Source organism: Agelaius tricolor, unplaced genomic scaffold, assembly GCF_023055355.1.
Source record: "Agelaius tricolor isolate 1412-34295 unplaced genomic scaffold, bAgeTri1.0.p SCAF_1, whole genome shotgun sequence".
Lineage (NCBI taxonomy): Eukaryota > Metazoa > Chordata > Aves > Passeriformes > Icteridae > Agelaius > Agelaius tricolor.
In genome coordinates, this window is record NW_027269261.1 from 45,917,825 (window position 1) to 45,933,994 (window position 16,170).

A 16,170-nucleotide genomic window follows, 5' to 3' on the forward strand; every position below is an offset into this window, starting at 1 on the left:
CAACATATAAACTGATTTCTTTATTGATTTTCATCCCCTAAGAGTTTTCTTTTCTCTGGTATGGTCTTGCTTCACTGTCACTCTCCAAAAGTGAGCAATTCTCAGCTAGATAAGCAGTTCTATTTTAAGGGCTGGATTTAATGATGTCAGAGGAGTTTTCTTAGCATGATTCCTCTGCTGATCCATCTTTTCTTCCCACTCGGCTCTCTTATTCTTTATCTGTGAGTTTCTTTCTCGAGTGACAAGGATGATTCACATTCCTTGTACTGTTCAACAACAGAAAAAGCTTAGTCACGATCCTTAACCTGCCAAAAATGCCTCCCTCCTCCACTTATTTAGCTCTAAAATAACCAGGAAGATTTTTATTATTTCTTCTATGTTCTATGCAGATAAGGAGGAGGAGAATAGGAGAAGAGAAATCCTCAGTAGGCTAAAGGAGAAATCGATAAATTTTATCTTCCTGGGTGATTTCTTTTCCAAAACACTGGAAGTGCTTGAAAGTAGGCATTTGTAATGGAAGTATTGCCTCACCCATAAATATAAATCTTTGTTTTACATATAAATCTAGAAGCAGACAATCAATATTATTTACTTTTGATTAATTTTTACTGCTGTGTCTGCTATTCATTGTTGTGATGTTTCCCATTGCTAGAAAAGTGAAAACATAAATGTAGTGTCAAAAATATTAATAATGAAGTATATTTGAAGTGTTTCTAATTCTGCCTTCCAACAGGTCAATATTAGCAAAATTGGGATCATTTAGCATGGTGCTGGCACAAGTATTTGTCATAATTTCTAATTATTCCAATCTTTTTAATGTAGATAGTAAAATATTTCTGTGTTCTGTGAATAAGACATGCTTATGGGGTTTTTTTGGCCAGCTGATTTATTCAAATTCAGATTTTTATGTGATATTTATATAGAACAAAATTACATGTTGTGATGCAGCTTTAGATTCAGGCCATTTTTAGGAAACCTATAGTTTAGCTGAAGTCTTTTTTCTAGTTTTTTTTGGTTTTTTGGCCTGCCACAAAATCAGAGGTAACTGCTAATCAAGTTAATAAAAGAAGTTTGTTTTGTTACTTTTTTCTTGCTTTTTTTCTTACTTTTTTTTCTTGTTACAGTGGCCATCATTATCTGGGAGTAGGTATCAGCAGTCATCGATCATACTAATCTCTATGGCTGAATTTTTTCAGCATTTGCTGTTTGATAGTGAATTTCACAGAAAGTCTATAGTGGTTTAAGAGTAAAGTATCAAGACATGAATATGTATAGCATATGTAATGTCTTGAGAGGTTCAACTTCCTGTTTGTTCTCATGTAATGTGGTGTGTAGGCTACAGTGAGACAAAGAAAGGGATTTTAGGCTGTTTGAATTCATCCTTCGATATTGCTCTTATGTGATAGGAGCAAAGTGAGGGAATATTAGCTCAATGCCTCCTGTCAGTGAACTGATTTACTTTGTATCTTTAAACTTTAAGCAACTAAATTCTAGTTGTTTGGTGCCAACTACTGGAAACAGCAACCCGAGAGCACAGTGATTTCAAAAGGGTTAGGATTGTTGTTTTCTTCCATAGAAGAATTCAAGGGTTCTGGGCCTGGATGCTGTAACTTTGGAAAGGAAATTCTGTCTGTTTTGTACCAAGATTTTAAAATACAAATGTATACTTCTATGAGCAAGAAGAAGATGTAAAAATTCTTGGCTTAGTCTCTGTAGCTTTTTAGTCTTTACTGCTTGCAGTATTTTCAAGTTCTCTGATGTTGCTAGAGATTTAATTTCCCAGTGTTAGTATTCCAAGCATCAGTTGTTTAGTTTTGCCTGACTAATCTTGTCTCGCAAGCCTTCTAGCTTTCTTCCAGGGTTACTTCACAAATTCTGCAGTGATTCAGCCTGTTTCCACACACTCTATTTTCACCACTGCTTGGGTTTTCTGGACTCTGCTTGGCACTCATCTGGCAAAACTGAAATGCCAGACTTAGAGCCACGGCTATCCTCAGCTCTCTGTGTAACCACAAGCAGAATGCTCAGATTTTAGGTGGGCTGAATTACTGACCAAAAGGGCCTTTTTTCTATCTGCTGGCTATTTACTTGCCTTCAGCAACATTAATCTGAGTGTTTTGTCATCAAGTGTATTAGGTCTGGCTGAGATGGAGTTTGTTTTCCCCACAGCAGCCCTCACAGTGCTGTGCTTTGCATTGGTGTCGATAGCACACCAGTGTTTTGGCTATTGCTGAGCAGCACTGGCACAGCATCAGCACTGTCTCTCCAACATTCCACCTCTCATCTGTGGGCTGATGTCAGAAAGATCTTGGAATAGGACACACCTAGGACACTAGACCTAAATTTACCAAAGGAGTATTCCATACCATATGATGTCAACTCATATATAAAAGCTACGAAAAGGAGAAAATGGAGGCATTTGTTGTTTACAACATTTGTCTTTTGGAGCAACCATGATGCATGTTGAAGCCCTGCTTCTGGAGAAGTGACCAGACATTTCCTGATGATAGGGAGTAGCAAATAATTATTTTTTTTTCCCCTGTATGCATGCATGACCTCTAACTTCTGCTTTAGTAAACTGCTTTATCTCTCCTGTTTGCCATCTTACTTTTTCTCCCCTGTCCAGCTGAGATGAGGAAGTGACAAAGCAGCTTAGGGGCCATCTGGCATCTAGCCAAAGTCAACCCACCATATCAAAATTTTTTTTTAGCTTCTCATTTCCAACTTTTCATGTAATTGATCATAGTGGTATTAAGAGAACAAGCCTTCCTGTGTTTTCCAGCTGGCTGTTGCTTGGTATCAGAAAGAAGTTCTCATTAGTCATTTGAAGCTGTGTTCAGAGTGAAAGAGTTTAAACAGTATGTACTTGTGGGGAGCAAGAGGTCTCGTTGAACACTTGCCTGTTGTGGCCTCCTATTCTACGCAGCTTGTAGATCTGCATCACTGCTGATTTTAGATAAATACTGCCCTCCATCAATATTGGTCTACAACAGATTGAGAAATTGCACATTAATAATGAAATCAATAGGTGAATAGATATTAAATTGCTATGGAAATATTTTGAGAATCATCTCCTCTACAAAAATTATTGTAGTGTCATTCAGATATTTATGTGTAGAATCATGGTGGGATGGTTTTAAACTGTGGGACATTGTTCCCTCCTATCCCTCCCAGGTCCCTTTATTCATTTCCTGATTCCTTTCACTTCATGACTAATTCTGCCATCTGGGGTTTTCCTTCTTCTAAGTAAGGATTCAAAATTTTCAAGATTTACATGTATTCCACATCCTTTCAATAATTTTTATTTTCTTAAGTTGCTTAAATTTATTTTCTTAAGCAAGTTGCTTAAATAGAAAGCTTTAATTTGCTTAAATGAAGGAAGTTGCAAAGAATTTTATATAAACAAAGCACATTTCTTGTGCAGTCACTGTTTCTTTCTTCAGCATCTTGATAAAGGCATTGATGTCAACAGCCTTACATCTCCGATCATGACACAGGTTGTTTCAGACTGGGAACACCAGTCTGAAATACACTGAAATACACTTTTGCTCAGAATACATGGTTGCTTTTTTTCATGCCACTAAATGTGGTCAGACCTGGGTTTCCTATTTGATTTCTTTCTAATGGATCAAACCCAGAATTTCGGAATGTAATCAATTCTCTTGAATGAAAGAATTCACAGATGCAATGTGGGTCCTGGGGAAGGGACTTGGAAAAGATTTTGTCACTGGAAGAACATTTCCTTTTTTATGTAAATATAATTCTTTAGCATTTCCATCAGTGGTGGGTGCAATATCCTGCTTGGTTTATTTCTGTAGTGGTGGTAGGTTTACATTTAAAAGGGTTCAAAACAGGTAACTGTAGGCTAATCTGTATTTAATTCCATACTTCTGGTTATGCATTTAGTTTAAGTTTCTAGATTTAGAAATAGAAGTATTTTTTGAATAACTTCATGGTTTTCTAACAGTAAAAGCTCCTGAACTACATGAAACTTGAAACATCCTTGTGATGGTGAATATGATGCCTTTTGTATTCATATTTGCAAGTATTTTTATGGAAGTATTGGTGTCACATGTTTAACTTGCTGTTGTCTCCAGCCTCTAAGTTCAAGATGGCCAATGTCAATGTGTTCCATTTTAATGAAGTGTGAGTAGTCAAACCTTTAAAGGACATTGTTTTATTCCAATGTACATATGAAACAACCATTAATAGTCATATTTGAAACTTCTAATGGTGTCTTACAGTAGTTGCCTTGAAAAACACTTGTGAAGAAAAATGGGGCGCATGTCGCTTCTTTTATTTTACCACCACTTTACCATATTCAATGCCATGAAAGCAGTTGTGTAGTATTTTTCAGAAACCCATTAAAAGCAATATTGGTTGGTCATAAGTTCCATCTAGACTGTTAGGGCTGGATCTGGGGCACAGAGGAAATACAAGGCTGTACAGCTGATTGTGGTTAAGGCATGCTATACCATAACTGTAAGTTGTATGGACTGCAGTTTTGAAGGATTTACTGATGTAGTTCATTCTTTCATTTGATTTTTAAAAAATTATTTTTGAAGTCTATCAGAGCTATTTTTCTTCACACGTTAGTCTTTGTACTGTCATTTTCCATATAGCACATCAGTAACTCCATTCTAGTAATATGGATCTCTCATGGAATGAAGCAGGAAAAACCTTTACATTCTTCTTAAAAAACTTGCCATGTTATTTTGTATGAATGTTTCTGGAGTGTGAATCAGTTCCTGTGTGACACATTCAGTATTTTTAAATTGCTTTTGTGGGTGACTAGACTTGTTTGAATAATCATGTGTTAAATGCAATTACTGTCAGGCTTTCTTAAGCATTTTATTTCTGAATAATAGCATTACAGAAGCTTTTTCTTTACATATACAAAACATTTAAATAATTGTCTTATTTAAATACTTCTAAATGCTTTTACATGGTTCTCTCTCTGGTACCTCCCTGAAGATCAGAACTTTTTCCTCTTTTCTCACACATTTGAAGATTGTGCAGACCTGTGAAGAAAATTCAGCTAAAAAATCAGCATTTGCTTGCAGTAGAGTTCTCACTGGTCTAAAGGATGTTTTTGTCTAGTAGAAATAAGGCTGTTAGTATAAAAAGAATGGAAGGGCAATGGCTGACTCAGAATCACGGATGCCACAAGGTTATTCACCATCCTCTAAAAGGTCTCATTGTGAGGTTCCCAAAAGCACAAATGGTTTTAAAACATGTATTCATGTGACCATGGTTAATATCCTGCAGCTTCTCATGTATGTCCAGGAATGCAGCAGTGCAGCCATAGGCACAGTAGTGCAGGTGCTGTTGTGTGAGTCTTTTGGTCTGTGAGGGCATTGATTACATGTCTGTGCCTGTGACAGTCATGTATGTGCAAAGTTGTACTCCTACAAAGGGGTGGTTGAATCAGGTATAACATATCTTACTCCATATTGGGTCGGTATTCGTGGTAAAATTATCTTTTTTTTCTTCTATATTTGCACATTTTACTACATAGCTTTTAGGTTGTAGGTTTTGAGTGCTTTTTGGCATTTTAATCCTCTTTCTATTAAGAAAACATGGAAAATATATTTCCAAATTTTAGCTTATTATTTTTGATTTTGGTTTACAATAACACTCTTTTCATCAAATTAAACAGCTCAGATCTTAATAATCTGTCATCGCCTGGTCTTCCACTGTATTGAATTTGAAAGCTGTTTATATTTTTTGAATGCTAATTTATTCAGCTCTAATTCCTGTTGTTCTGTTCTAAATTGCCTTTTCTTTAGAAATGACTTTTGGGTAATGAGATGACTCCAAATTAATCTTGTATTTCAGCTGCAGAAATATTGCATTAGAGATGGGCAGTTTACATGAAGTTTTCACAAGCAGTGTGAATTTGTCAGTCCCGTATGCTTTCAATCTGAAATGATTATCTTTAGTGTTTGCCATTTCTGAAAACTTTTAAGTATTTTTGTATACCCCACATTCTTGGGGAATAAAATGTGAAGAGTTTTGTGTTAATATAATTGACACTCCTGAATACCATAGCTTGTAGTATTTCAATGGATAAGTTATTCTTTGAAAACAAATGTATTTTTATTCAGCTTGATTTTATTTGAAGAATAACTATGAATGTATTGTTCAACTTGGAAATTACCCTGAAAATTGGAAATTTTGAACATGAAGAAAATAAGACTCATGATAAACAATGTGGTTGTTAGTAACTGCCTTGCATTATAATGCCATTCATACATCTGTGCAAAAATCTATGGGCATTATGGATTGAATTAGTCAGCATTGTGGCTTCCAAGTATTCTTACTTGCAGGGTCTTCTGAAATGTTATTATTGCAATATTACAATAAATTTGGTAAAACTTTAGCATCAGATATCATCTTGAATGTAGCATCTTTGCCACAGAAGTCCAGTTATTAAATTTAATTTTTTTTTAATGTAGAAAATTTAAAAGTTTTCTGCTGGAAATGGAACAGATAATTTTAAAAATCAAAGAGTATTTCAGTAGGCAATCATGGTCCAACAGCTACTTGCTGTGCTGGTTCTGGCATGAAGATAAATGCTGAGTATGTAGTTATGAAATGAGCTGTTAAAATAGGAAATGAACTTAGAGGTATGTACAGTCCTGGAGGACAAGCTCCCAAATGGAAGGCAGTTTCATGGAGCCATCCTTGCTTACTATCCTTTTCTGTATTTTCCTGTTTCATCTTTTCCCTTTGTCTCCAAAAGAATGTTTTTTTTCTCAGAAAAAGGGTTTCTCTCAGAAACCCTTAAGTGGAAAATGCTGAAAATGTTTTTTACATTTAAGAAACAAACTGCAGACTTGGTTGCATTCTTCTAATGGACAAAGTAATACTAATTAAAAAGAATTGCTTTAATCCTCTTGGAAAAAAGAGGATTGGAAAATCCTCCATTTTTCCCAAAAGTGATTGAATTTTTTAGAACCTACCTTTCTTCTGTTCAGCTACAAGTGAGAATTTAACAAAATAGGTGCTAGACAGACAAATCAATATAGCCAAAGTAAAGGCAAGCTAATATTGCTGTGATTTTGTGGGTTATGCTGTTCTCAGCTTTTGTGCAACAGGCAATCAAATCTTTATGTTAGATATCTAATTTATGGGATAATAGAATACTTTTGATAAAAATACTGGTGAAATTTTGACAATTTGTTTGTATTACTGACTTTGTTACTTGGGTACCTATGTGTGCTGTTGATAAAGTTTGCAAGTAAATCTGAAATGCTGGTAGGGCAGTGTGTTCACAGCAGTTTTTTTCTCTCTTCCATAGTGTGTGATGAGTAGCAGACATTCAGTGCTCATCTTTGGCACAGTGGGCCTGGTATTATCAAATGCCTTTTTCTTTCCTTGTGCCTTTGGAAAAAGTGGTGGTGCTAATGGTAGTTCAGAGCTAAGTCTTCATATCTTATTGTCAAGACTGTGCCTGTGACAAACTCCATGACTTTGACTATTTCTTAGCAAAAATTCATGTCATTCAGTCTTCCAAAGAGATTTTTCAATGTGGCTCCCTGCATTTTGGCCATTATGCAGTTTGTTGACAGTCAAAATGTACCTTGTGTCCATCAAGCTGCTCTTTTCTCAATAAACATAAAAGCCAGAAACTCTTGGCAGTTTCTTAAAAATGCTAAAATTGTTACCTTTGAAGTGCTTGGTGCTTCACCACCTGCCCCTCTTGTTTTTTTCCTTGACCAAGTAATTCAAAGTTCAATAAATGCTAATGCATAAAAGATAAAGAAGGACAACAAATAAACAAGGAAGGGAAATAATTGTGTGTTGCTATCATAGCCATTCAGTTAAATTGATCTTCAGCACTGAAATGTAGCTGCCAGAGATGTAAGACAGTATGATTTTTTAAAACGTATTTTGTAATGAATCTGATGTTCCAGTCAAAGAGAAGATCAGTATTCTATGGTAAAAGAAAGGGTATAAATACCATAATAAGAACTTAAACTCTAAATTAAATATAGGATTCCTATACGAAAGAGTAATGCTGCTTATGGAGTTGTCACATTTATAGACTCATAAAATATTTACTTATCACTGCTTCTTGGAGAGTGTGCTGTGCATAATGTTACATGAGTTATTCTGTCAAAGTATGAACTTATGCTCTTGACAATGTCTTGTCAGACAGTCTCTGCTCCTGCCCAGTGCTAGTCATCTGCATTTCAGCATAAGGAATACATAAATCTTCAGAAGAAATTGAAGGCTTACTCATGCCTTAACAAAATTTATTTATTCTTTCATGAGTGATTAAACTGATTATTGATAAATAGAAACTGTAGTAAAAATATTGGGGGAAATGGTTGTAGTTTCTTGGAATACAAGTGAACTTTATCAGTTTAATTTTCTTTTACTCAAGATTTATGCTATTTCTCAAGAGGAAGAATTACTTGGATGTGATTCTGAATTTTCAGAACCCCCAAATACTGTTGAGTTAGCTTGGATGTCTTTGAACATTTACCTATCCTAGCAGATAAAGAATTCTCTCTGATAGTATTAAAGCAGTGTGGGACAAAGCAATTTGCAGGTTGATGGTCTTCAATGTGGTTGAAGACCACATTACTCTGGTAAAATAAGGAGAATATTAAAAAATCTCCCTCTGCATACCATCTGTCTTGGAAAGATATAATTTGTAGGAAAAATGGGTGAATATGAAGACATTTAACAATATCTGAGTTTGTAGAGGGTAGCATGACACACATCAAAGCTGCTCTTAGAGGCAGTTCAGCCTCTAAGCTGAACTCCTTTCAGCACAAGGAAAAAGGATTCAAGATTCTAGAACATATTTTTACCAAACAAGTGATGTCTCAAAGTACAAAGTGTTCTTTCATCTTTCTTTCTTTCTTTCTCAAAAGGCTCCATTTTATTAAAACATACCAGTATATCACTTCTCTTTGCCTTTCAGTCTGCTCAAGGTGGTGGACATCGAACACTGCTCTACGGGCATGCAATCTTGCTGCGCCATTCCTACAGCGGCATGGTATGTAACTGTGTTACATCAGTTGGGAGCAGCAGTGATTTCTTTTTTGTATGAAAATTATGTTTGAAAGTGCCCAGAATATTGCCATTTACTGATAATCTGGAGAATTACTCACATCAGAGGAATTTTGCTGTGGTTTCTAGAAACTTTTATGAAGGATAGGTGCTTAGAAATACAAAACCAAGCTGGTTGTATCTGGCTAAGTGCCAAAACTAAGTCTGGCTCCCATAGTGCTGAATCCTCCATTTGTCAGTCTGAGTTGGTGACTTTTCATTTCTTTCCTCTTGGATTTTCCATTTTGCATAAGCTGTGACTGAATCTACAGCTGGCACCTTGCTGTCAATCTGAGCATGTTAGGGACTGAGTGGAAAAGGAGATTTCTTCTTACATGTATTTTGGACAGAAGTCTTAGTTGGAAATTTTCTGATGAATTATACAGGTTCCAAACTCCTAACCTGAAAGTGAGGCTTCATGGAACTGAAATCTGATGCAACTACATTTTTTCCACTCTTAGTATTCCCATCTCAGTGAAACGATAACCTGGGTAGACTGAGAGGGTATTTTACAACACATATTTTTGTCAAGACTCCTTGAGTGCACTTCAGCTTATCAGGCATACTTGTTCTTGGTAATAACTAATGGGGATAATCTCAGAATATTTAATCATGTGTTAGTAGTTGATGGCTTTTTATATTATTTGAAGTGAGCAGAGAAAGTAATGTATGCTTTTTTCTTTTGGTAGTACCTTTGCTGTCTCTCTACGTCTCGATCATCAATGGATAAGCTGGCATTTGATGTAGGATTGCAAGAGGACACAACAGGTAACCACTAGTTTAAGAGACTATATAATGAAGAATGCTGTCAGTCTAAAAATAAAAGTCTTAAGAATTGCTTAGTTAGATTATTTGCTTGATTTGTAAAGCTTTGCTTTAGATAAGAGTAGTAAAATAACAGCTGCAACAATTTAACAGTTCACAGATGAGTTCTTTTCTGAACAGCATGGTTTTAGTTAAAGAAGCCCATCTGAAAACGAGATTTATCATGGGAACAGAATTTTTGACTTCAGTATTTGCACATGTTCTGGGGGATTAGAGGCACTAACAGTCAGTAAAAGTTGAAGAACATATTTGAGTTTGGATTTATGTGATCGTTCAAATATTATTTTAACTGGTATGTAAATGCTTATTTTCATTGCCCTTAGTTATGGATTGCTCTATATCTTTGTCCAAATTCTCAGTAGACTGTTCTTCAATGTTTTTTCCAGAATCTGTAATGAAAGTGACAGGGAATTGTTTAGCAAAAGTGATCTGGACCAGGTTGCCTAGAGAACACAGAGAGCCATCACCTTCTTCAACTCTGGAAGAAGGAGTCACTGTTTCAGAGTGACTGTTCCAGTTACTCTTTTGCTTATGTGCATTATTTTAGAGCTGAGTTTCCAACAAGGTGATGCAGGAATGATACCAGTTATGGAAAACACATGGACACTTGGTTTAGCCCAGTGAAAACTGGATCAGAACTTTTAAGACTGAAACAAGAGTGACAGTAACATCAGTAACATTGGGCTCTTTCTTTCTTGTTTCATTCTTTGCTGGTACTCGATCCTGACACTAGGTGAGGCTTGCTGGTGGACCATACATCCTGCTTCCAAACAACGATCAGAAGGAGAAAAAGTGCGGGTTGGAGATGATCTGATTTTAGTCAGTGTCTCTTCAGAAAGATATTTGGTAAGTTGTATAAAATGATCTGTACAGTGGTTCTTCTACAGGAAAAAAAAGCAGTTAATGAAAGTTTTACAGTAAAATCTGGCATACATTTCCACCTCCTAAATGTAAAACTTTTGGTTCTTAAACTGTTTTCTTAAATAATATTTTGCAAAACAACATACTGAAGGTCTGGAAAGTGTGATATATGGCTAATGTAATTTTTGTTCATTTCAGTAGTGGAATAGGAGTTTAAAAATTTACTTAGATGAAAAGAAGTGATTACAGAAAAAAGAAATAATTTCCAAATTTCATGATTGAGATGTGTAGAATCCGTGTGAGTGTTCATAGGTTAACAACATTACCATATATTTTAAAACTTTGTACAAAATTTTGGGATACCTAATGTAGGTACATTGGATTTGTGGGCTTAGAAGGTTCATGAAATGATGTACAATGTAATATATAGAACTGACATGTCAAATGAAATATAATTGAAATACTCAATATTTAAATATAATTGAAATATTTTACAAGTTATTGTACTAGCTGCTATCACTGGTTTACACAGCTTTCTTCTTCACAAAAGGATCTCCCATTTGTTCTGTAACGAAGCAGGTCAACACTTTAAGATGTATTTCCTTTTTATTCTTGGTGTAGCAAATGCCTGAACTCCTCTTTATGGCAAAAAAAAGGTGAAAATAAGAAGAAAATAATTTTGCTGAAAGCTTCTGAAAAATCAGCCCCAGTGATTTGGCCCAACAACTTAAAAAAAGATTCTTTATTGAGGACGTGTTTTGAGTTTGTCAGAAATCTGTCTCACATCTAGGAGGGCAATGAAGATGTTGAAGGGCCTTAAGGGAAGGCATTTGAGGAGCAGCTGAAGTCACTTGGTCTGTTCAGCCTGGGGTAGTCTGAGGGGAAACCTCATTGTAATTACAGCTTCCTCAGGAGGGGAAGAGGAGGGACAGGCACTGATCTCTTCTCTCTGGTGACAGGACACATGGGAATGGCCTGAAGCTGAGTCAGGGGGGGTTTAGGTGGTGTCATGATTTGACGCTGGTGCAGTGCCAGTGCCCCCATGAAAATACCCTCTCCCTGCTTTCTGCTGTGAGATATGACCAGGAATAAACAAAGCAGGCCCCCACTTAGAAATAAAGAAAAGAAAACTTTATTACTACAAAAGAAGTAATAAAAACTTTATTACTACAAAACTACACTACAACTATATGTAAAAAGGAACACACAGGAAAAATTAAAACCTTACAAATACATTTCCTTCTCCCCCCACCAAATTTCCAATACGTCTATCCCCCAGATTTCAACTCTCTGTCTAGCACTACCCTTCAGACAATCAATTCTCAGTTCATCAAGAGGAGAGGAGTCTTTCTTGTGCCATAGGCTTCCCCTGGAAACACCATTGAAACCTCGTGTGTTTCCATGTCACTCGTGGCACTGCCCGGAGATCATTGCCATCGTGACCTCTTCCTTTCATGTCCAGCTCTCTCACCACTGAACATGGACCAGAGCTGCTTCTAGGGTCGTCTTTCAAGGATGCTTTGTCCCGTTCCAAAAAGAGTGCAGTCTCACTTTTGGGACATCTCTCCCCCCCAAATTTCACCTCCTGGGGCCGAGGGGTACCAACACTGAACCGTCTTGGTTCTGAGCCATTGCCTCCCCCTGGATGCAGTCTCTGTGTCACAAGGAACATGGTTCTGTCCATGGCTATAACAAGAAGAGTCCAGCTAAGCCACTCCATCTCTTCCCACCCAAGATTCTTCTCTCCCAACATCTTTCACTTGCCCAGACCTTCATCCACTTGCCCATTTCCTTCTTCATCTTCCACTCTCTCTTCTAGGAAAGGTTAATGTTCTGTAAAGTTTTCATTGTCCAAAAAGGGGTTAAAAACTCGGGCTCTGCCTGCCCGGAGACTCCCACAAGGGGCCGGACACCTTCTCGCTGCAACCCCCCTCCCCCCTCGCCCCTTCTCCGCAAGCCGGGCTGCCAGGACATGATATCAAATTTTAAGGCAGCACAGGCTCTTTCTCTCTCTCTCTCTCTCTCTCTCTCTCTCTCTCTGTCTCCTGGTGGGGGCTGCCCGATGCCTCTCGGTGCTCTCTCTCTTCCACCCTTCCACCCTCAGGGCCTGGCCTACCTCTCCCGGCTGCATGGCTTTTCCCCTCCTCCACCCAGCCAGCAGCTGGGCCAGGGGAGGTCTGACCTGCTTCCCTCGCGGAAACCCAAGAGAACTTCCCCTGGGAGTGCTCTGCTTTTTAGCCCCTGTGTTCTCAGAGGCGTATCCATTGTCCCTAGTGGCCACACCAGGTGCCAATATTAAAATCTGAACACCTATTGGTGACTACAGCATATCCCAGAAAACCTACTTCCTGTCAAACCACGACAGGTGGGATATTAGAAAAGGGTTCTTTATCAGAGAGTGGTTGGGCACTGGAATAGGCTCCTCGAGAAGTTGTCACAGCACCAAGCCTGACAGAGTTTGGACATCACTTTTGGGTGCAGGTGCGATTCTTGGGGATGGTGCTGTGCAGGGCAGGAAGTTTGACTCGATGATCCTTGTGGGTCCCATCTGACTCTGGGTACTCTATGATTCTATGAGATGTGCATATAACATTAAAGTCTATTCTCTATTATTCACTTTTTTTAAAATGAGTTTTTAAAAAATTTTTTAAGAAGTATTTAAGAAGAAAGTGAATAGTTTAATAGGATGTCAAGTATAAAATTGAAAATATTCTCCCTTCTATTGGAAACACCTAGGAAAATAAGAATACAATTGTTAGAACAAAATTGTAACTTCTAATTAGAAGCTCAATAGGTCATTTAATTTTTTTTTTGTAATTAGATATTCTGAAAACTTTCTGGTCATCTTTGCATTTAAAATTATTTTAAATAATTACTTTTATGACAATTGTAACTACACATAGTGAAAAAACAACTTCTTGTGGACTGAATTTTTGAGAAATCCAATTAATGGAAAGATTTTATTCAAAGACATTGGATTTCTTTGAATTGCTGAATTGAGTTGCTGAAGTTGAATTTTGGTACAGATTGTGTCTCTGTGTAGGCACATCCTGGCCTCTAATTAGTAATATTCAGCTCAGCCTATTATTTAGGGTTTGTGCCTCAGCTGTTGATTCTGAAAGCTGTCACGTGTACTTTTATACATCAAGAAGCACAATTCTGTCTGCAGAGACTGATTTTCCTTAAGATATGGATTTAATGCATGTACTGCGTGTTCCATGCAAAATATCAATATACTAAAAATAAATATTATTTTCAGTGCAGAGAGAAATAACACTGTATTACATTCTTAAAGTGTTTTAGAGCTAGATTTTAATGAATAGTTATTAAGCCTATTTCAGTTATATAGCTCTGGTTTGACAGTAAGATGGAGCAAGGATTCAGCAGATTAATTTTGCTCTAACATGCACTCACACATTTTTATGATCAGATTGTTTCAAGACTAGATTAAGATCTGGAAAACTATGTAGCTCCACAATCAAAAATATTTGTGGCTTTGCTACCTATGCAGTAATTATATTAGCACTGGCAATAAAGCAGTGAAGTTTTTATGAAAATTGAAATAGTCGATAAAGAATAATCAGTGAGTTACCAATATTTTTCATGAAAGCTGTCTCTCTGTCTTAAACTGTTTGTCTTAATCCATTTGGCTGTTTCCAAAATAACTTCAAAGGATATGTTTGAAAGTATTCACAATTCATTGTTTACACGTTGAGTGCAGTGTCATGTTGTAGCTGCTATTTTGTACAATCCTTAAAAGAGTGTAACAACTGATATCCTTTACAAAAGTTAGGACTGTAGAGAGATGAAGCTATTTTTGTGAATCTGCTCCAATAGTGAAACCAAATAAGCTCTGTTGAATCTAGTTGAGGAGTGCTTTTTCTAAGGGAGTGGAATTCCTCATATGGATTCCTTGACAGAAAATGATGTCCATCAAGATGCTGAGGGTTGGGTTTATGTATGTTGCATACTCTACAATTAAAAGCTTAAGAAAATGTAAGTTCTCCATCAAATGTTTTATGTAAATATGCTCTTAGGAATAGGGCTGGGATGTCACCTTTGTATATTGCAGTATTGCTCTGTTTTCAAGTAATTTGCTAATTCTTTCTGAATGAATTCAAATAGGTTAAGCATCCTGGGGCAAAGATGTGCGTGTAAAAATAACAGATGAAAAGAGTTCATTCACAGGGCATGGCTTTTTCAAAATGTAGTCAGCTCTTAGTTGAATTTGTGTAATGCAAGAGGAGAGAAGAACTATGTCAGCTTCCGAAGTTCATCTTCCAGTTGTTTGGCTTTAGCTTAATTAATTTAACATTGACTTTGACACTTTATGATCTCAGTGTAATCAGTAGATTTTTGTTTAGAACTCATTTGGTTGCCAACACTCTTAAGTATTAGGAAAATATCAAGACTTTGTTGTAGTACCCCTTCTCGTCTTTCCACAAAATGAAATATTTTGGGACAATTGGCTCTAATTTTTTTCCCCAAAGAGTTTTCTTTCTGTTTACACCAACCAAGTACTAAACTGATAGGAAGATCAGTGTTAGAATTACAAGCTGAAGGTCCGGAGAGGTGGATTTTGACTCACAGCAATGTCCCAGGGCAAGTCATTCACTTTCTCTGACCCTCATTATCTACCTAGACAATGGGATTTTGGATCCTTATTATGCTGTGTAGCATTTCTGAAGAGAAGCACTTACATAAGTGCTTGTGGCATTATATAATGTCTGAGCTGTGCTATTGCCAAATACTTCAGAGGGAGAACTTGGCTCTGCTGAACTCTGTTAGCATAGAGCAAAAAGATGTTCTGCTATAAATATTGCCACCATTTAAGCTCAAGCCAGGGTTGCTATGTTTCCTTTCTTGAGGCAGTACAGCCTGACAAAGAACAGATGTGATATTTCCAGCATGTTTCCCCAACTTGTACATAGTAGTATCTACCTCAGCATTGAGCTTTGCCTATGCCTCTTGTTAACTCATATCCTGATTGCTTTCAATATTTCCAATTTTCAATAACTTAGAAGTTCAATTAGCTGCAATTTCTTTCAAATTCATCAAGTCTCTAAATAGCTTTTAAACAAAATTCAAGAAAAAGTCCTTAGACATGAAACTGAAATACAATATGCATAAATGAAGAAAAAACTGAAAATTGTTATCCATCAGGTTGGTGTTATTCTGGCTGAGAAATCAGGTAAGAGAGAAACCCCCCAGCTTTGAATCTACAGTGCACAGATTTCAGTATAATACAACAGTTGTATATACCCTGTGGTTTATATGTAGTTACTGAGTTACTGAGTTACTGTCTCAGTGACTGCAATGCTGACCTGCAACTGCATTATGCAGATCTGTGAACAAGCCTTGGCATTTATTTGATTGATATGACTTTTTTTTTTTTTTTGACTACTGACAACTAATAAG

General features: G+C 36.8%; 1 protein-coding gene across 6 annotated transcripts in view; it reads left to right on the forward strand.

Moving 5' to 3' along the window:
• Positions 1-16,170, forward strand: part of RYR2 (ryanodine receptor 2) — a 385,403-nt gene that overhangs the window by 146,981 nt on the left and 222,252 nt on the right. For all 6 annotated transcript variants that reach the window (XM_071432561.1, XM_071432585.1, XM_071432571.1 and 3 more), the window contains 3 exons: positions 8,939-9,013; positions 9,756-9,834; positions 10,625-10,737. In XM_071432561.1, the coding sequence (XP_071288662.1) occupies positions 8,939-9,013; positions 9,756-9,834; positions 10,625-10,737 (267 nt within the window). The remainder of the gene's footprint in view (positions 1-8,938; positions 9,014-9,755; positions 9,835-10,624; positions 10,738-16,170) is intronic.